At 46.0% G+C, this 20,803-nt stretch overlaps 1 protein-coding gene across 2 annotated transcripts in view; it reads left to right on the top strand.

Moving 5' to 3' along the window:
* SH3RF2 (SH3 domain containing ring finger 2) overlaps positions 1-20,803 on the top strand; it is a 143,513-nt gene that overhangs the window by 107,282 nt on the left and 15,428 nt on the right. For both annotated transcript variants that reach the window (XM_033406860.2, XM_033406861.2), the window contains exons 6-10: positions 3,233-3,324; positions 4,858-5,028; positions 12,141-12,373; positions 15,863-16,221; positions 18,372-18,668. In XM_033406860.2, coding sequence (XP_033262751.2) covers positions 3,233-3,324; positions 4,858-5,028; positions 12,141-12,373; positions 15,863-16,221; positions 18,372-18,635 — 1,119 coding nt within the window. In that variant the 3' untranslated portion in view covers positions 18,636-18,668. The remainder of the gene's footprint in view (positions 1-3,232; positions 3,325-4,857; positions 5,029-12,140; positions 12,374-15,862; positions 16,222-18,371; positions 18,669-20,803) is intronic.

Raw genomic sequence — 20,803 nt, 5'->3', positions numbered from 1 at the left:
ACAGCAGGTGGACTCTCAACCACTGTGCCACCAGGGAAGCCCCCTTTCTTTTATATGTAGCTGTCCAGTTTTCCCAGCATCACTTATTGAAGAGAGACTGTCTTTTCTCCATTGCATAGTCTTGTCTCCTTTGTCATAGATTAATTGAACGTAAGTGTGTGGGTTTATTTCTGTGTTCTTTATCCTGTTCCATTGATCTGTGTATCCGTTTTTGTGCCAGTACAATACTGTTTTGATGACTATAGGTTTGTAGTATAGTCTGAAGTCAAGGAGTGTCATTCCTTCAGCTCTGTTCTTCTTTCTCAAGATTGTTTTGGCTATTCGGGGTCTTTTGTGTTTCCATACAAATTTTTAAATTATTTGTTCTAGTTCTGTGAAAAATGCCATTGGTATTTTGAAAGGGATTGCAATGAAGCTGTAGATTGCCTTGGGTGGTATGGTCATTTTAACAATATTGATTCTTCTAATCCAAGAACACAGTATATCTTTCCATCTATTTGTGTCATCTTTGATTTCTTTCATCAGCATCATAGTTTTCAGAGTACAGGTCTTTTGCCTCCTTAGGTAGGTTTATTCCTAGGTATTTTATTCTTTTTGATGCTGTGGTAAATGGGATTGTTTTCTTAATTTCTCTTTCTGATCTTTCATTGTTAGTGTATAGAAATGCAACAGGTTTCTGTACATTAATTTCATACCCTGCAACTTTACCAAATTCATTGATGAGCTCTAGTAGTTTTTCTGGTGGTGTCTTTAGGATTTTCTACTCATAGTATTATGCCATTTGCAAACGAGCAGTTTTACTTCTTCCTTTCCAATTTGGATTCCTTTTATTTCTTTTTCTTCTCTGATTGCCATGGCTAGGACTTCCAAAATTATGTTGAATATAAGTGGCGAAAGTGGACATCCTTGTCTTGTTCCTAATCTTAGAGGAAATGCTTTCAACTTTTCATCATTGAGTACAATGTTAGCTGTGGGTTTGCCATATATGGCCCTTACTGTGTTGAGGTATGTTCCCTCTTTGCCTGCTTTCTGGAGAGTTTTTATCATAAATGGATGTTGAATTTTATCAAATGCTTTTACTACATCTACTGAGATGATCATATGCTTTTTGGCATCTTTTTTTAAAGCTTATTAAAATATATTTCACATAACATACATTTAAGCCATTTAAGATGTACAAGTCAGTGGTTTTTAATATATTCACAGATATGTGCAACAACTTTCACCACAATTTTACAATATGTCATCACCTCAAAAAGAAACCCTGTACCCTTAACTATTATTCCTATATCCCCCTATATCCCCAGCCCCTGGAAACCACTAATCTACTTTCTATATAGATTTGCCTCTTCTGGTCATTTCATATAAATGGAATTATGTAATGTTTTTTGTGTCTGACTCCTTTCAATTAGCATAATGTTTTCAAGGCTTATCCATGTTCTGGCATATATCAATACTTCATTTCTTTCATGGTTGAATAATATTCCACTGTATGGATATACCACATTTTGTTTATTCATTCATTAGTCAATGGACATTTGGGTTATTTCCACCTTTTGTCTATTATAAATAATGCTGCTGTAAAATTCATGCACAAGCTTTAGTGTGGACATATGTTTTCATCTCTCTTGAGTATTGGACTTACTGGGTCATATGGTAATTCTATGTTTAGTCATTTGAGGAACTGAAAAACTATTTTCCAAAGGGCCTGAACCATTTTCCGTTTCCACCAACACTGTATGAGGGTTTTGATTTCTCTACATTCTTGTCAACACTTGTTACTATCTGACTAGAATAGTTTTCTGATCCTATACCTGGACTGAAATGTCACACATACATACGCAGCCACACATATATTTCCACAGTCATTGGCACACACATAAAACTATACCCATTCATATTTGCACACACCTCTAGAGTTTACATACTTACACACATAATTCCAGATAGACATTTACAACCATACATACATATAATCACACAGAGTATACATGCTTATCAATCCACAGACCCACATATGTGAACATAATCAGACATACAATAGACCAGTGCCATCATACATGTACATACAATTGTCATGGGTTCTGAAAAAGCATACGCAATTGTAGAAAGAACCAGAGATACATATACTTGGTAATGGATAAGCAACTGCCCAAACACACATATGCAAATAATAGTTATACCCACAAAAGCATAGTCGTAGCTACCATCGCTTATGAGTCAACAACTGAAGACAGATTGAATGTATTTACTCTGGATGGCATGGAGATGGTTGAGGTTTCATTAGTCCTTGGTGGACTGGGTAGAAAGATCTTTTTGTTCATTTATTCATTCTTTAAGCTACAAGTACATATTGGGCACATAAGAAATACAGTGATGAAAAAGACATAGTCCCTGCCCTCATGGAACTTACAGTCTAGTGATGGGGGATGGTCAGTAACTAAACAAGGAAACAATCACAGCCTGTGATATATGCCAAGAAGGAAATCAGCAAGGTAAGATGTTAGACAACAGGCAAGGTGCCAGGATAATAGGCAGTTTCCGATACTTTTAGCATTATTTCTCCCTCTTTCATCCTGGAAAAGTAAAGAGGATGCAGATTTACCTTCCTTAAGTCACTGGGTAAACTGGTGTGTGTGTGTGAGTGTGAGTGTGTGTGTCTGTGTGTGTGTTAATACTGATAGTGTGGGCTCAGGACCTAGATAACCTGGTTTAAAAGTTTGTTTCATACTAGTTAGGTAACTTTTCTTTCCCTCAGTTTCTCATCCAAAAATAGGGATGATAATAGTCCCTTTAATAAGGATTAAATTAGCTGATACTTGTAAAGCTCTTAAAACTGCCTGGCGAGTGTTAAGTTCTCAGTATTAGCTATTGTATCATTTTATGAGAATAGGTTTTCATAGAGGGAGGTGAGTGCAGTGGGAGATGGGTAGGGAGGGGCCCAGGGAAGAGATCGAGGATCCTGGCAGTACCCTGTTGACTGTAACCTAGACAGGTCTTCTCCTCTGCCCTCTCTGAGCAGTCTTTTGGATTGCGACCCTGGCATGCCACCCCAGCAAACGATAAACCAATCTACCACCACTCGGCTCTGCCTACAGCCCCAAACCACAGAGAAGACACATGCTGGGTGGTGCCAGGCGTGGCCCTTGGTTTTTGGTCGTGTCAGGCTGCCTCTGCTGTGGGCCTGGCTGGTGATGTTCACTGGTTCTGCCTGGCTTTTCTGTCTGTGTAGGTCAGCACTTATCACCCTGCACCTGCCTCCCCAGGACATTCCACGGCCATCATCAGTCTGCCCGGCTCCCAGCAACACCTCTCAGCTAACATGTGAGTAAAAAAAGTTCAACCCTCCACTCCCGGTCCTGGCATAGAGGGGTCATCTTTGCCATCCCTCTGCCATCAAGCATCCCCCATCCCCAACCAACACATCCAGAGAGATAACAGCTCCCCTTCTTTTACAACCTCCAAAGGGAATAATGGTGAAAAACACAAATTACCAAACCACATCATCCTGGCTCATTATTTTACAAAAGTAGAAAGAGACTGGAAGATTATATACCAAAACATTACAGGAAGCTTAGGTACTGAGCAATTTCTATTGTCTTCCTTTAGATTCACAATGCAAGGTCATCAATAGATGTTGCTCTAGTAATCAGCAAGAAATAAATACAGCATTTTAGAGGGGAAAGGAACCTTGCAGATGGGAACACTCTCCTAGCCCCTTTGATAAAACCGTTCAGTGCCTCACAGTCCATAGAGTCTAGAAGGACTTCCTAACATCCAGCCTGAGGCCATACACTGGTAACCCCGAACCTGGCAAGCCAAAGTGGGTTATTTTATTTTATTTTTTTTTGCGGTACGTGGGCCTCTCACTGTTGTGGCCTCTCCCGTTGCGGAGCACAGGCTCCAGACGCACAGTCTCAGGCCACGGCTCATGGGCGCAGCCGCTCTGCGGCACGTGGGATCCTCCCGGACCGGGACACGAATCCGTGTCCCCTGCATCGGCAGGAGGACTCTCAACCACTGTGCCACCAGGGAAGCCCCAAAGTGGGTTATTTTTAATGCCTTTAGTCGGGCAGTTATTCTCCTACCACAGCCTCACTATTCCCCAGGGTCTTCACCCCCTGGCTTATACCTGGATATCACCTGCCCAACTCCTGTGTGGACTTCAGAGAGGCAAGTCACTGCTCTAACCCGAGAACATTTCTACCACGTTTCAAGCCCATCCTCCTCCATGCCAACATGCAGCCAGTATTCCACTGCGTGCCAAACACTGAAATTAACACCCGCCTCCCATTTTCCCATGTCCATCTCTGGCCTACATTAAGCTAAGCTCCTCGGGCCATTCCTGGGGGTCACATCTGTCCCTACCCTCAGGAGAGGGAGTGGATCAGAGAGGTTTCTCTTCTGACCCCTCAGTTCCCTGAACCTTGATGGCTGTGACCATTGTCTTGGGGGATACTCTAAGCAGTGTGAAAAAGCATCCTAGATAGAACCATCACTTCCAGGTTTGAGACCCAGCTCTGCCACTGATTCCTGGTCACCAGCTCCTTTCTCTATTCTAGACCAGTTTCCCCACTGTCAAAGTGCTGATGTGACCTAAATGAGTGATTTGCAGCTGTGGGGCACTCTGTGGAGGAGCAGGGAGGAGGTGGGGGCAGGGATCTGGGCGCCTTCACTGCTACTTCAACCAGGCTCCACCACTTTCATCTGCCTTACATAGTGAGATTTCAGTTCTTAAAAGGTGTTGTTGCTAAACACCGGGCAGGTGGGCTCTAAGTTTTCCTCTCGCTTCACCCTTCACTGGTTCCAGGCCTTCTGCTCACCAGCTTCCTTTACCAGTTCCTTTTGTCTCCCCAGGTTTGTAGCCCTGCACTCCTACTCAGCCCATGGACCTGACGAACTGGACCTGCAGAAGGGAGAGGGCATCAGGGTCCTGGGGAAGTACCAGGATGGCTGGTTCAGGGGTGTCTCCTTGGTGACTGGGCGAGTCGGCATCTTCCCCAACAACTATGTCATCCCCATTTTCAGGTGGGTCCTCTCCAATCTCAGGCATCAGAGGGTCAGGTCACCTAGGCCAGGGGCCATCTGTGGGTTGAATCTCTGAAGGACTCAATGCCCTTTCAGAGTAAGGGCCAAGAAACAGCTTTTGCTCTAGTACCCTCCTAACACTTAACTTAAAAAAAAAATAGCAGAATAGTTATCTTTTAAATAGCTCTTCACATTTTATAAGCACTTTTGCATCTCTTAACTCATTGGCTATGCTCAAGAATCTTGTTTAAGGTAGATGTTATTTTACAGATGAGGAAATTGATGTGCAGAGTTAACCAGTCTGCTCAAGAACTAGATTTCAGGTTTTCTACTATATGATCCCCCCCCCCCAATCGCACCTCATACCCTGCACCCTGACACTTCACAATCATGGCACAAATGCAAAAACACAATGATCAGAAGACCTCTTGGAGCACCTTGGGAGACTTCCCAGGATTCTGGTCCATTAGGCAGGGTTTTTGTGACTCAGACCACTACCCATCCATCCACACCCCAGGTCACATGCTAGTTACCCTGAAGATCTTCTTCCCAAACAGCTTTTCTCAATCTTTTTCATTCTCTGGCACATTCATCAATTTCACTGGCATACAGTTTGTCCAGCCACCTCATATGACCACAACTACACACAGACCCCAAAACTATCCATGGTTCCTCCTACCCCCACCCCCATAAGTCCAGGCAAAGCCTGTCACAAGGTAGCAAGACCATCACTACATATACACTCTGTCTTTATGACATATCAGAGTCATAACTCCAAGGAAAGGGATAATCCCATTTTACTCTCTGGGGGTCAGAGCTAGAGTCATATATGGCCAGTTTTGGGGACTTTCATGTAGGCGGGGCAGTGTGTCCAGCGGAGGGCAGCAATGGTGAGGAGATAGAAACTACAACTCTGGAGAAACCTATAAAGAAAGTAGGATTATTTGAGCTGCAGAAGACAAGGGTCACAGGGACCATAACAGAATGTGTAGACCAGGAAGTAATTTGTTCCATGAGGAGACAGTGAACCAGTGAATACAACTTAGAAGGTTCTGGTTCAATAAAAGACTGCACTTTCTAACCCATAGATTTTTCTAATCAGTCTGGCTGGTAAGGTGGTGGATCCCCTTTCTAGAAAGACTACAGGTAAATTGTGGGTTCCAACAGATCCAGGCAAAAAGATTTCTTCACAGGCCAGAAAATTGGAATAGAGGATCACAGTTACTCCTTTCAAATGGAAGGTTCTTGGAATTTGTTAGAAAACTGCAAAATCTCCAAAGGCAAACTAAGGATGTCTACAACTGATGCTTTAATTCATTTATTCAACAAATATGTACTGAGCACTATATGTCAGGCACCTTTTTAGATACTGGAGAAACACCAGTAAATAAAAGATACAATATCCTCACCCAGTGGAGCTTACATCCTAGTGGGACAGATAGACAATAAACAAGACATATAGCGTATATATATATCATATATATATATCATATATATATATCATTATATATGTATAATATCATATATCATTATATATGATATCATATATCATTAGCGGCGTGCTAATGATAAGCTCTAAGAAGAACAAAGAAGTCAGGAAAGGAGGATAGAAGTTGCATGGGGGTGATTACAATGTTAATCGCTTGGTCAGAGATGGCCTTACTGAGTGGTAAGAAGGTAGAATGAAGAAATGAGGGAGGTGTGTTCCAGGCCCAAGGAACAGCGAGTACAGAACAAAGGCCCTGAGGGAGGAGCACGCCTGACATGAAGGCCAATAGGACTGGGTTAGGGAAGTGAGAGGGGGTTAGTAGGTGATGAGGTCAGAATGGTAACAGGGATTCAGATCACACAGAATTTCCTCGGTCATCATGAGGAATTTGGCTTTAACCGATTTATAGGGCTTTGAGCAGAAGCATGACATGATCTAACTTATGTTGTAATCAGAATCCCTCTAGTTGCTGGGTTGAAAGTAAACTATAGATAGGAAAAGGTTGAAGCAGAGAGACTAGTTAAGCAGATATTGTAATAATCCGGTTGGGGGAGGGGGTGACGGTGAAATGAACCAAGGCACTAGCTGTGGAGGGAGGGAGCAGTGGTTAGATTCCGGGTATATTCTGAAGGTAGAAACAACAGGATTTTCTGACAAATCAAATCCTGGGTGTAAAAGAAGAGAGGATTCATGGTGAGTCCACTTTTTTTTGCTTTGAGTAACTGGAAGACAGAGTTGCCTTTTACTGAGATGGAGTTGAAAACCAAAAGAGGAACAAACAGGTTTTGAGGTGTTGGGGGGAAGCAAAAGCTTGGTTCGTAGAAGATTAAGTCTCAGATGCCTTAGTATTCCTAGTAAAGACATTGGTAAGCAGTTGAGTATACACGTCTAGCATTTAAGAAAGAGGTCCAGCCTTGAGATGGTATTTAAAGCCCTAAGACTAGATGAGATCATCATGATAGGACCCACTGAGATGGAGAGAAGGACAGTGATCCAGGAGCTCAATTCCTCAAGGAAAGAGGGGAAATGATGGCTCCAACACGGCAGGGTGGTCGGTGGTGGAGTCTAATCATGTGAACCCAAGCTGGGAAGTCTTGAGAAGAGTGGGAGGATGATCCAGAAGTGACAACGAAGAGCAAGGACCTACCCTAACTCATGAACAGTCTTCCATGGAATCTTATCATGAACCCTCTAGGGACCATCTCTACTACTGGGGAATTTGCTTATGCATCAGGCCTTAGCCCAAAGTCCTGGATATTCCATGAAAAAAACATTAAAAGAAGAGTGACCATATAACTTACCATCCAAACTAGGATGCTTCTGAGATAAAAGAGGGACACTCTACCAGGAGAGCAGGTGTAAACTGAGACTCTCCCGGGAAAACCTGGACGTAAGGTCACCCTAACTAGAATGCATGTAGGACTCCATTCCAGTGTACTTCAAGGCTCCAGCTTCCCGTTCTCTCCTTCTTGGCTCTTCTCCAAGTTAGATCTGTTCTTGGGCGAGTCATGAACATCTAGACTCACCCGCTCCATGATGGCCACGTGTTAGGCAGTGGATGGAGTTTCAGCACCAGCATAGTTTGCCATGAGTCCATCCCCACCCCCAGTCCATAGAAACCTGCATATGTGCATATACTGAGATGCTACTTATGCTGATGTGTGTGTTTGCCTCTAGAGAGCCAGCATTTCTAAAAAGGAAAGTCCCTGTCACAGTATAATCTCCTGAGGGCTATTAGGTGACAGTAGATCAATGCTTTCTGTGTGTATGTGTTTTCCTTGACAGCCTCTCAGATGCAGAGAAAGTTCCCATCCCCAAAATCTTGGATGCAGATGACATGCTCAGTTTGTCTATCTGGGGGCAGCTCACCCTTGTTCTTAACAACCCTTCCCACTTTGGGAGGTTTAATTCCTCCCGCTTCTCAGGGCTGAATGATGCCATCCTTTGTCAGCTGAGTTTTTCCTACCGAGTGGGTTGGACTATGTGCGCAAGGCCCCTTTCTGTTCTAACGTTCTGTGTGTGTGAGAGGTTTTGCCCCATTTTTGTTGTCTGTTTGCAGTGACGGCTCTGCACTGCCACCAGCCCCCGTGGTGCACAGGGCTGCCTTTTATAAGACAGCCAGACCTCAAAGGTGTGTAGTGCCCCCTGAGCATTTGAACCTCTGCTCTTACTAGCATCATCTCCTAATGAACTGAGCCAGCCAGAGTTTCAGGATCAATTAGAGACCAGAGTTGACAAAAACGCCAGGGTTTTGATTTACGATTCAGCAAGGGAGCCTTTTAATTACTGAGAGAGGAAAGGCTGCTATGCTGTGTAAAGCTCCAGTCCTCTGTGCTCGGTGGTGCCACCAGCCTGTCCAGCTGTGCCAACCACAACTAAATATCTGCCACCACGACCTAGTTCCCGTATCCCAGAGTTATCCCCTGGCTCAGGTTGTACAGAACACTTGTCACGTTCTCATTCAAGCCCTTCCTAACAGCACCTACAACCCTTTGGTTTCCTCTTCCATGCACAGTCTCGGTAGAGGCATAAGTTTCCTCCCTTTTCAGAGGCTGCAGAAGGCAACTCCTCCCCGCTCCCCTCCCCCTCCTCCTCCCCCTCCTCCTCCTCCCTCCTCCCTCCTCCTCTGCCTCCTCCTCCTCCCTCCTCCACCTCCTCCTCCCTCCCCTCCCCCTCCTCCTCCTCCTCCCCCTCCTCCTCCTCCTCCCTCTCCCCCTTCCCCTCATCCCCAACCTCCTCAACTCATCACCACAGGTGAGGGACAGGCTCAGCCTCTTGGGACTTGGAAACATGAACAAGGAAGGAACAAGGGAGGAGAGAATGTGGACAGAGTTGAAGGCCATTCATGGCGGGGACTCAAGGCGCAGCACCTGATCAGACTCTTCCCACCTCCGATCCCTGCTGCCCAGCTCTCAGCAGCCTCCCTTGGATCCTGTTTCCAAGCTCTTTCCGCTCCCTCCTGTCCTCCCAATAAATGCCCTTCTGCCCAATAAGCCAGGATATTTCTCTTTCTGGCAACCTTCACTGGACACATATGCCATCCTGATGCCTAAGGGGTGGAGAAAAGTGACACGAGGGCCACCACTCACTTTCCTTTAACTTTCTACATAGAACTATATAAAGATTGTCATGGTCCAAGCTTTTGCCTTACCAGGAGGTTACTGGCAGTGCTCAGCAGGATAGAGCCGCTGTGTGTCATGTCCCTTTCAAATACTGTGCAAGTTCTTAAGGGCTCATATCTCAGGTAGAAAAGGGGACACAGGGACCTGCACACTCAAAGCAGCCCAGCAGAGCAAATCAGAGGCAACACACACACCTCCCACTTAAACCCAGAATGTCTTTCAGTCTCTCCATCTAGAAAACAGGGATCATAATATCTGCAGGTCTGGGGTGTCATGGGGATTAATGAATATATGTTTGCAAAGTGCTTTGATGCTAGAAGAACATGCTGGGTAAGTGCTGAGCTTTTTGCCAAAAGACATAGAGGGACTCAGTGTTGGATGGGAGACTTGAGATTTAGGAATCTGGCCTCATGCTGGGTCCAGAAAAATGAAGTTGCACCTTTGTCTGTAAACAGTTGTCCAAAGAAGGGACTGGTGGGATTAGGCTGGCTTGGGCCTCATTAACTGTATTCTGTCCAGGCTGCTGATGCTGCTGGCAACAAATTTGGAACCTGTCTTTGCTGTTGCCAGTCCATGTTGCAGCATCCAACACTTTGAGGCCTTTGTTTAAAACACAGGTAGGGGCTTCCCTGGTGGTGCAGAGGGTAAGAATCCACCTGCCAATGCAGGGGACACAGGTTTGAGCCCTGGTCCAGGAAGATCCCACATGCCGCAGAGCAAGTAAGCCCGTGCGCCACAACCACTGAGCCTGCGCTCTAGAGCCCGTGAGCCACAGCTACTGAGCCCATGTGCCACAACTACTGAAGCCCACACTCCTAGAGCCCGTGCTCTGAAACAAGAGAAGCCACCGCAGTGAGAAGCCCACGCAGTGCAACGAAGACCCAGTGCAGCCACAAATAAATAAATAAATTCATTTAAAAGAAACAGGTAGATGCAGACTCTGCCAGGCAAGCCAGTGCTGGGGAGTTCTCTCCAGCCCAGCCTTCATCTCCAGAATGTAGTCTGAGCTCTTCCTGGTGTACAGCCCACTCCGCCTCACTGACTGCATCCCCAGGGGCCAGAAGCAGGCTGAAGGCTGTGGACAGAAGCCCCTCTCTGCAAGCATCAGTTCCCAGCGTGTTTGGCTGCATATGCTTCCTGGGCAGAGTTGGCTGCATTACATGACGCCTTTCCCATCTTGAACAACACTGGTGGCTCGATATTAAACTACATATACTTTTTTAAAGCAAAACAAGGAGAGAAAAGGAGAAATAAGGGGGAATTACCTAAAGAGAAACCTGGAGGCATTGACAGGAAGGAAAATACGTGGAGGGCATCTCTGTGCCGGGACCTTGGTTGAACTGGTTATCTCCAGGGAATTAGCAGGGGTTATTTAATCAATAGAGTGACAAGGGGATTCACGGACTACTCGGTAGGGGCTGTGATGCTGGGGCAGGATGGTAAAAGGGCAAGAAGGGCATGTAAAATGACACCATTCCCCATGGGGTTCAGGGAGTTGCAGGCTGGAAACATGGACAGGAGATTGGTGTTTTACAAAATATTAACACTGTTCTTAAAAATCAGAGCCTAAGGCTGAAGAATTAGGTCTTATGGAGGCATGTGTAGGGCCTACCAGCTCCTTTAGTTTGTTAATTTTCAAGTAGGATGCAGGGTTTTCCAAATGATGAAGGCTCTAACTAGCCAGTAGGTAGGTAGCTTAGTGGTAGAGCGAGGGGCCAGCCTGGACCTGGGTTCAAATCTCAGATCTATTAATTGCTTGGACAAGTAACGGTAAATCTCTATTTTTTAACCTACAAAACAGTAGCACTAACAGTACCTACCTCAGAAGGCTGTCGAGAAAAACCTGTGAGATGATGTGGGCAGTGTTTGGCCAATGCTGGGTGTTACAGTGGGTATACAGTAAGTGCTTACTATGTGTGAGACAAAATGACTGGCTTCAGTGCTAAAAGCATCATGGCAGCCATTCAACAGACATTTATTAATAAACAATATGTGCAGAACACAGAGGCTATAAAACAAGTCATATAAAATCTCTGCCTTCAAAGAGCTTAGGATCTAGTGGGAAAGTCACTGAAAGAACAAGAAATCGCCTCTGCAAAGCGAAATGAACACATACAAGATCTTGTGCTCTGAACTGAGGGCTGAAGGGACACGGGGTGAAGAGTGATCAGAGCTGGAGTGAAAGATGATGATATTCAAGTCTTCTAGTTCCACCAGGCCTCAGTATGAGACCCCCTCCCCTCCCTCAGCATGCCCACACAGTTATCCAGGTGTGGAAGCTGAGGCCTCCATAGTTAAGCCTGTGATGAAGACAAGTATAAACATATATATATATATGTATGTAGGTATGTATGGGTAGGAATACGATGAGGAGGGACCACATGTGCTATACAGTTGGGAGCAGATCGTTTTTTTAAAACAGGACTCTTGACTGAACCTTTTCTTTCTCTATTTCTTCTCTTTCACAAAAAAAAAAAAAAAAAAAAAATTTGCACAACCAGAAAGACATCTAGTGTTCCAGACTCCCGGAGCTCTGCTCTCTACGCCACATGGACGTTATCCACCTCCTCTGTGTCCTCCCAAGGCAGCATTTCAGAAGGTGATCCCCGGCAGAGCCGGCCCTTCAAGTCCGTCTTCGTGCCCACGGCCATAGTCAACCCCGTGCGGAACCTGGCCGGTCTGAGGACCCTGGGGCAGGGCTCCCTCCGCAAAGGGCGGAGCAACATGAGAAAGAGTAAGTGGTGGCAGAGAGGTACGTGCCTAGAGCTAGGGGATGGGGGGATCTCACACTGGCAAACAGAGTGCTTTTTGCAAAAACAAGGATCTTGGCTTTAAAACAAGCCTCTGTGAAGGTTGCTTTACACTTCCCAAATGCTGCATTGTTTTATCAGATGAAGCCAAATGGACTCAAGGTCCCCACCCTCAGTCACTTCATACACGCACGCTGACTGATTGGGATGATACCAGCCCTGAATGCCAACATATAATTAGAGCATGGCCAAGGTGGATGCTGGTTCTTATTAAGACAGGACAACTAAAGCACTTGCTGGATCAATGCTTCTTAAACTGTGCTCCATGGAACCCCTCAGGAGGTGCCAAAAGGGAAACAAGGGGAAGAGGAAAAGAGGAGTCATTGCTAAGAGCCCCTGAATCCCACTTTGTTTAACTAATATATGCACAAGGTAAAAAAATTATATTGTACAAAAGTACATTATATTGTACAAATGTCTCCTTCATATCCTTGCCCCCCAGTCCCAAGTTCTCGTCCATGTACATACATACCTTGTAATCTTAGTACACTGTTCTGCACCTTGGTTTTATTTTTATATAACATCCACATTGCACACATAGCAATTACATACCTCCTTCATCTTCAAAGCCATGCTTTTATCTCCTAATATATTGAATTTCTGCATAAGGCTTCATTTTCAGGGGTTCTCAAAAAGTGGTTGAAACCCATTGTTCTATAAAACATCAAGCCTCTATATTCGTACACCTCTCTAGAAGAAGAAAACAAGCCAAGGAAAGTCAACTTGATTTGTTCTACATCCCCTGACTTCAACTGGGCTCTGCCATCCCTCCTGCTATCTTAAAAAATGATTAAAGGTGGGCTTCCCTGGTGGCGCAGTGGTTGAGAGTCCGCCTGCCGATGCAGGGGACGCGGGTTCGTGCCCCAGTCTGGGAAGATCCCACATGCCGTGGAGCAGCTGGGCCCATGGGCCATGGCCGCTGGGCCTGCGCGTCCGGAGCCTGTGCTCCATGACAGGAGAGGCCACAACAGTGAGAGGCCCGCGTGCCGCAAAAAAAAAAAATTGATTAAAGGTGAAAATGCAGTACTAGTCAGAGCAAAAGATTCACATGTGGGACGGTATGCCACACAGACATTAAAGCAATTAGTGCCCCAAGACAATTAAAGCAATTATCTTAGTTCTACCCTTTCTCAGTGCTTTCTGATCATCTGCTTGACCACCAATCCCACCGTTGCTTCTTAATTCTAGCCGACAGTGCCTCCCTCCTCACCCTCTCCTCCACCTTCTCCCCACAAAACATACGTGCAATAAGTTATCCCACCACAACAGCCTCGGGCAAGTTACTGACCTCTTCGGCCTTCAGGTTTCTCATTTGCAAAATGAAAATAAAAATAGTACCTACCTCATCAGGGCATTAAATAATTCATTTAACACTAATGGCCCAGTGCCTGGCACATAATAAGCTCTCGAGAAATGTTAGCTATTTTTATAGTATAGCATTTTATCAGTATCAATATTGCTACTGCAGCTAAGCAGATCATGTTGGGTCCCTCCAGAATGTGAATGTAATTCACTTCACTTGTGTTGAAATGTTCACATAGTCTAGACCACTTTTGAATACCGGGGAGAAAAGCCCCTCGGCAATTGTTCACACTTCCTTTCGGACACTCCCTCTCTAACTTTGTGTAGATCTTGATTGGCTTGGAGTTTTGACGCTTGCATTATATGCACATGTAATAAGAAAGCATTAAAGCTCTTGGAAATTAGGAACCCGACAAGATAAGTAGATAAGGCGGTAAACTGATTTTTCACCCATTTCTGAGAGCCTAAGGACAGGTCTGCCTAGTGTGGCTTTGACCTTCCTAGGTCCCAGAGGCTTTCTCTCTCTCCCTTTTCCCAAGGTGAGGATGGTCAAGCTATCAATCTCCCCAAAGCAAAGAGAAATGACAGAGAATTGACTGTATGCATCTCACAGGGCTGTCAGTGGAAAAACAGACATTGACATTGAAAGGTCAGACTTGTGTAGTGGTGGCTGGGTTGCCAGTGGCAGCTGAGAACGCCAGCGGTGTTACAGTGAGCATCTGCTCTTCATGTTCACACCCGGCTTGATAAAGAGTCATGACACAGAACATGGCCTAGGCTCAGGCCTTCTGCGCTGGACACAGATGACTTTGATTCACACACGTGTCCATAGAGTGTCACAAAGAACTAACATCTCTGCTGGATGTCACCTATAGCTCTAAATTCTGGGAGACCCTTATGAAGAAATAGCCCACAATGCTTCTCAGGGTGTCTCCCCCACTGCCCCCCACAGAGCACAATGAACTCTCGATTATTCTCCAGGTCACCCACAGGACATATGCTCAAAGGATGGGGATCTCCTGTCTTCCAGAGAATTTGAGGGGAAGGAATGGCTTCCTTTTACTGAGGGAGGACTATCTCAGTTTAAAAAAAAAAAAAAAATGAGCTCAGGGAAACGGAAGGGGCAAAACCAAACTCCTGGACCGTGCATTTTTAGAGTTTGCTTCTCCTTTACCTAAAAACACACAAAAAAAGTTTTAAAACATGGGGCATTTATGATGTTCCAGGCACTATCCTAACGTTTTGCACACATCATAAAATGTAATCCTCACCCCAGGCCACGAGGTGCTGTTTTTAGCTCCAGTTTACAACCAGGGGACCGAGGAGCAGGGAGATGATGTGACTGATGTGCTCCTGGCTCCCTGGGAGGAGATCTGATTCCAGAGCCTGAGTCATGGGACTTCACGAAGCTCATCCGCTCACATCCCTAACTTGGGAATAACCTTTCCAAATTTGCTTCCAGCTGCTGTCACGTTTGCCTGGTACACACAGTCCCTAAATTCCGCTCACCCTTCCTCCCTGCAGACCCGATGAAAAGCAGAGGTCCCACAACCACAGGCCTAAAGCTTCCATCAGAATTTTCTTTAAGTAGCTGGTTGGAGTCCTCTGCCCTCTCTCCTACCCTCTCTCCCTCCCACTCATGCCTCTCCATTGACTCTCTCTTGCGTGTCTCAATTTCTGCTGTCTCTTTCTTTGTCTCTGCTTTTGTTTCCTCTTTGGTCTCCATGCCTTTATTTCTCACTGCGAAGCTCTCTCTTTAGGACTGTCTTCTTCACTTTCCATCTTAAAGGCCTGGAGGGAGAAAGTAGGAGTGTGTGTGTGTATGTGTGTGACACAGAGAGAGAGAGGGAGAGGACAAATAGAGGTGATATACCTTCTGACGCCACCCCACCCCCAGTGTTCGCCTAGCCAGTCATTTGCTGCCAGCATCAGCAAACAGCACTAAAAAAAGAATAAGGTCACCTTTGAAAGACCCTGGGAGAATGTGAGCACAGTCAAACTGGGAAAGCACTTAACTATTCTGGGCTATCAGGACACACTGCTTACCCAGCTCCCACCCAAGCTGCTGTCAGCTGCCCCATTGCTGATATCTCTGTCATACAATTCCCCAGATGGATCCCTGCAGAGACCCGTCCGGTCGGGGGTCCACACCCTCGTGGTGGGCTCCCTCAGACGCAGCCCCACCATGGTCGTCCGGCCTCAGCAGTTCCAATTCTACCAGCCACAGGGGGCCCCCTCCTCACCCTCGGCGGTGGTGGCGGAGATGGGACCCAAGCCCACTGCCGCTGGGGAGCCTGCCCTCACGTGCGTCAGCAGGGGCAGCGACACCAGGATCCACTTGGCGGCCAGTTCCCTCATCATGGAAGGCAAAGAAATCCCCGTCAGGAGTGAGCCTCTACCAAAACTGCCTGCATCTGCCCCGCCATCCATCCTGGTGAAACCAGAGAACTCAAGAAATGGCAGCGAAAAGGTAGGAGTAGGTGACATTAGGGGGGCCTGATTCTTTAGACCCCTAACTTTGCACAGTGTCCCAGCTCCTGAGATTTCACCGTAAATGGACAAGGAATCAAAACTGCAGCCTCCAAAGAATCCTCACACACAACCCCCCTCCCATATCCTCACATCACCCGCACCCTCCCCAGACATGTTACTGAAGCTCCTTTATGCTTCCAGAAGATTTTATACATCCTTCTTTCGAGGCCCAGAGGCAACTTGGAAAAAACACGGCTTTGGCATCAGACACAATCTTGACTTGAATTCCAGCTGTGCTGCTTGCTAGCTGGTGACTCTGGTTAAAACACCTCACCTTTCTGAGACTCTTTTACCTAAAATGGCGGTAAGAAGAGCAATAGCCTCATAGCATTGGAGTTAAATGAGTAAAGTACTTACACAGGGCTTGATACGTACTCGTTCACAGGATAGGAGAGGCAACTGAGGCACAGGAGAAGGTAAGTGACTTAGTAAGGTCACACTGAGTTATAACTACTCCAACAACTGTTATCGGGACCTTTGCGGTTATCAGTTATCGGTTCTAGGGCTTTTCCCACTAGAAATCCTAAGAGTTTTTGTAAAAGTGTTATGTTCTCAACAATATCCTTGAGGCAGGGATGGAGGAGGTGACGTGAAGAAAATTAGGTGACTGTTATCTTTTAGTGTATTGAACATCGCACCACCACCATCACCACCAACATCACCATCACTACCATCACCCATTTCCCTCCAAATGGAAAGATGGTGTGGTTTCCTCCTCTTTGTTAAGCATTTACTGAATGCTAACGACCTAGCAGGCACTGTGCTGAGTACTTCACATGTCCTATCTCATTTAATTCTGACAACAACCTTCTGATGTAGCTATAATTATTATTGTCATCCTCATTTAAAAATGAGGACATGAAGGCTTATGGAGTTAAAGTACATTACCCAAAAGCACACAGCTGACACACATGAGTGTCTGGAGTAGAACTGAGATCTGACACAAAAACTAAGCTATAAGCTTGCAGGGAAAGGCATTTGGAAAAAGTTAGTGTTAACTGATTTAAATGTTGAGAGTTCTTCTTCTGAATTACGGTATTCAAATAATTCAAAGTTTTCCAGACCTCACTTGTCAGTTACCCCCAAGCCATTTAGATGCAGCCCTCAAACTGTGTTTAGTAAGTGCCCAGACCTCCGCTGGACATGGTAAGGGTCAAAAGAATGAAGACATTTGGTCTCCCACTCACCTTTCAATCTCAAGACATTGGGATTGAATTTCACAGGAAAAAAAAAGATTTCTGAGCAGTAGCACAGAACACTTTATTAAGCTGTAAGATAGGGAATGGCCAAAGTAAAATCTAATATACAAGATCTATAACAGGCTAGGAAAGAAGGGAGAGAGGAAGGGCTTATGCAAACATCAGATCATTGACTCCCACATAAAGCGGGACCTGCTAATCAGCTCCAGCCAGTTGCTGCCAGAATGGGGCACAGGCCCCAGTGTGCCTGCCCTTTGATTATCTTAAGGGACATATAAAATGCTGATTTTTATATGCATCTCCCAATTTTTAATGTGTTAGCAACTAAATCAAACTCCCAGACTTTCTGCAGACTATATTCAGTCAGCAGTGTCCAGTTGGCTAACTCTGCTCTGAGGGTTTATGAAGGAACTGTCTGGATGGAGTCAACAGGGAGGCCTTACTGGCAGGTGGGAAGGAGAGAGGGGAGGTGAAGGACCCTATTCTCAGGTAGGTGGTTGTCCCCTCTATTTCTCGTAGCTAATTCCCAGTCGTTCTTCAGTTCTTGACTGAAATAACTCTGCCTCTAAGAGGCCTTCTCGGACAAGGCCCATTCCAGCTTCAGTTGGATACTTCTCCGCATTCCTCAGCATCTTCTGCTTCCCCCATGACAATGGTTATCATTGTCATTTGTCAGGGCGGTTTTGTTCACTCTTGGCTTCACAGCACCTGACAGAGTGGTGATGCATGGTCGACACTCATGACAGACACAAGTATTTGCTGGATGAACACGTGAATGAGGCATTCCAGGAAGGGACAAGTGTAGAGAAACAGCATGAACCAAGTCCCAGGGGGAAATAGCACAGGTCTCCCACTCACCTATGTCCCTTTGCTCTCCTCTGTCTTACAGCAAGTCAAAACCGTGAGATTTCAGAATTACAGCCCTCCTCCCGCCAAACATCACACGTCTGGGAAGCCTGAACAACCAGCCACCCCGAAGGGGTCCCAGCCTGAAGCAGCCCCCTTGGGCCCAGAGATGACCGTCCTATTCGCCCACCGAAGCGGCTGCCATTCTGGACAGCAGACAGACCTCCGGAGGAAGTCAACCTTTAGCAAAATCATGGCCCCAGCGCCCACTGCCTCGACCACGCAGACCGTGTTTCCCAGCAAATGAATCTACAGGTGGCTTTTCCTAGACCCCAAAGAGGTGAATTGCATTTAAATACAGTATGCCTCCACTGAGGGCGTCCTGCCATTCTTTGGGGACTCAAGCATGGGTCCTTGTTCTGCCCATTTTACCTCCAGGAAAGGACAGGTGGGAGTGGGGATTCCTGCCCTGGCTGGGAAGATAGACTAGATGACCTTCCAAACATAATGATTCAATGTAGCAAGGCCACTACCCAGACCAAGGAATGGGAGCTCATCCTGCCCACTCTATTCCCCAGCGTGGAGTGTGCAGCCTCTCATCCTCTGGGTTCTGTGTAGAATTTCTATGATGTTATAAAAGGGGCTTCAGCCAGGGGGGTCACAATGGTGGAATGCTGGCATTACTTCTTTGACCTCAACATCTTAGAACAGCTTCTGCCATCTTCTGAGACCTAGACACCAGCCACTAGTAGCCACCATATCTTTGTGCTTCCATCGTCATAATCCTGGCTGCCAAGGGAGAATTTCTGGGAAGGGTGTGAGACAGATACTTTGAACATTCCAAGAACCCTCTAAACCAAAGAGAGACAGCTTCCTGGCTTTGCTCCAAACAAGGTCAGAGAGAAAGCTGACTACCGTCATACTTTAAGCTTCTCAATCTGTTTGCCCACGTATAATCCTACACGATAGATAAGCAGGAATCACGTACTCGTGGAGAGGGGTCTTGTATGGTGTTACGGACAATTCATTCATCCTGGCTCTAGTCTGATTTCCCCAAGAAAACAATGCATGCTTAGAAACAGCTTGGTAAGGGGTTTGAGTTTAGATATACATTCTGTTTGCATTGCAACAGTCTTTACTTTCACTGATTTCTTGTATTTGGGGCAGACTAGCTGTTTCACCAGGGTGCAGAATAAGGCAACAATGTCACTGAGAAGATGCCAATCCACAGCTGGGTTGGGGGTGCCTTCTAGAGGAAAGTTTCTATAAAAAGGGACTGGACAAATAAGGTTGGAGAGGAAAAGTGGGTAAGAAGGAGGAGAGTGAAGAAAATATGGAGGAGAGAGTGGGGAGGTGATGAGAGTGAGAGAGAAAGAGGATTAGGGGAAGTGTCAGGGAAGAAGATAAAAGAGTAGGAGAGCAGCCTTGACATTCTTGACAGGTGGGGAAAGAAGGATGGAGTCTGCAAAAGTAGGTGACCCCACTAAGATGGGGCTGAAGTGAGTGGGACCAGCCAGGCAAAGCCTTGTAAACGGGGGTAAAAGAGCACCCCAGGGAGTGGAGGCAATGCTGTAAGACAAATCATTAATTCTCATTTAACTTAATTGTTGTGATTTAACATTCATTGCATGCCCATGAATGTGGGCACTTTAGTGCATAAATGCCATTTGCTACTAAGCCTGGATGTCATTTAAAAAAACAAAAGGCTGGGCTTCCCTGGCAGCGCAGTGGTTGAGAGTCCGCCTGCCGATGCGGGGGACACCGGTTCGTGCCCCCGTCCGGGAGGATCCCACATGCTGCGGAGCAGCTGGGCCCGCGAGCCATGGCCGCTGAGCCTGCACGTCCGGAGCCTGTGCTCCGCAGTGGGAGAGGCCACAGCAGTGAGAGGCCCGCGTACCGCAAAAAAAAAAAAAAAAAAAAAGGCAGGTCTAATTAGACCTTCTCCCTGGACAGTTCTTGAAGATCCTGGGATTAAAAACATCCATATTTTATGTACCAACCACACACTTGGCAAACTAAATTGTCAAGACTTTTCCAGGCCTTAATAAAACAAAAACCAAACCATAATCCTGCCAAGGAATACTGCACCTGTGTCAGAACTTTGGGGTTGGTAGAGCCAATGTGGTCACATGCTCTGGTGTTTCTGTGTGATAGTGACCCACGTCTATTCCACAAAAATTGTCAGGCCCAACTGCATGACTCAATGAGCTGAATATAGTAATCCAGATGGAGAAATGGGGAAAAGTCATAAAGACAGGCAGGCATTGTATGATTTGTCAAAATATGAGTACTTACACCTCGTATTTACCCCAAAAAGCATTCTCGGTGAGTTAATGAGTTTAGCAATCTACACCCAGAGTGGCAGACACACGGCATGCCCAGCCAGCCAGACATTTAGTCTGTGCCTCAGTAGCAATGGAGCCAGTTAATGTGTAACTGTTGTGGCTGAAAAGTAGGTTGTTTGGGCGTAGTGAA

The sequence above is a fragment of the Orcinus orca genome, chromosome 3 (assembly GCF_937001465.1).
Source record: "Orcinus orca chromosome 3, mOrcOrc1.1, whole genome shotgun sequence".
Lineage (NCBI taxonomy): Eukaryota > Metazoa > Chordata > Mammalia > Artiodactyla > Delphinidae > Orcinus > Orcinus orca.
Note: the sequence above shows the minus strand (reverse complement) of the source record. Positions and strands in the feature narration are given on the sequence as shown.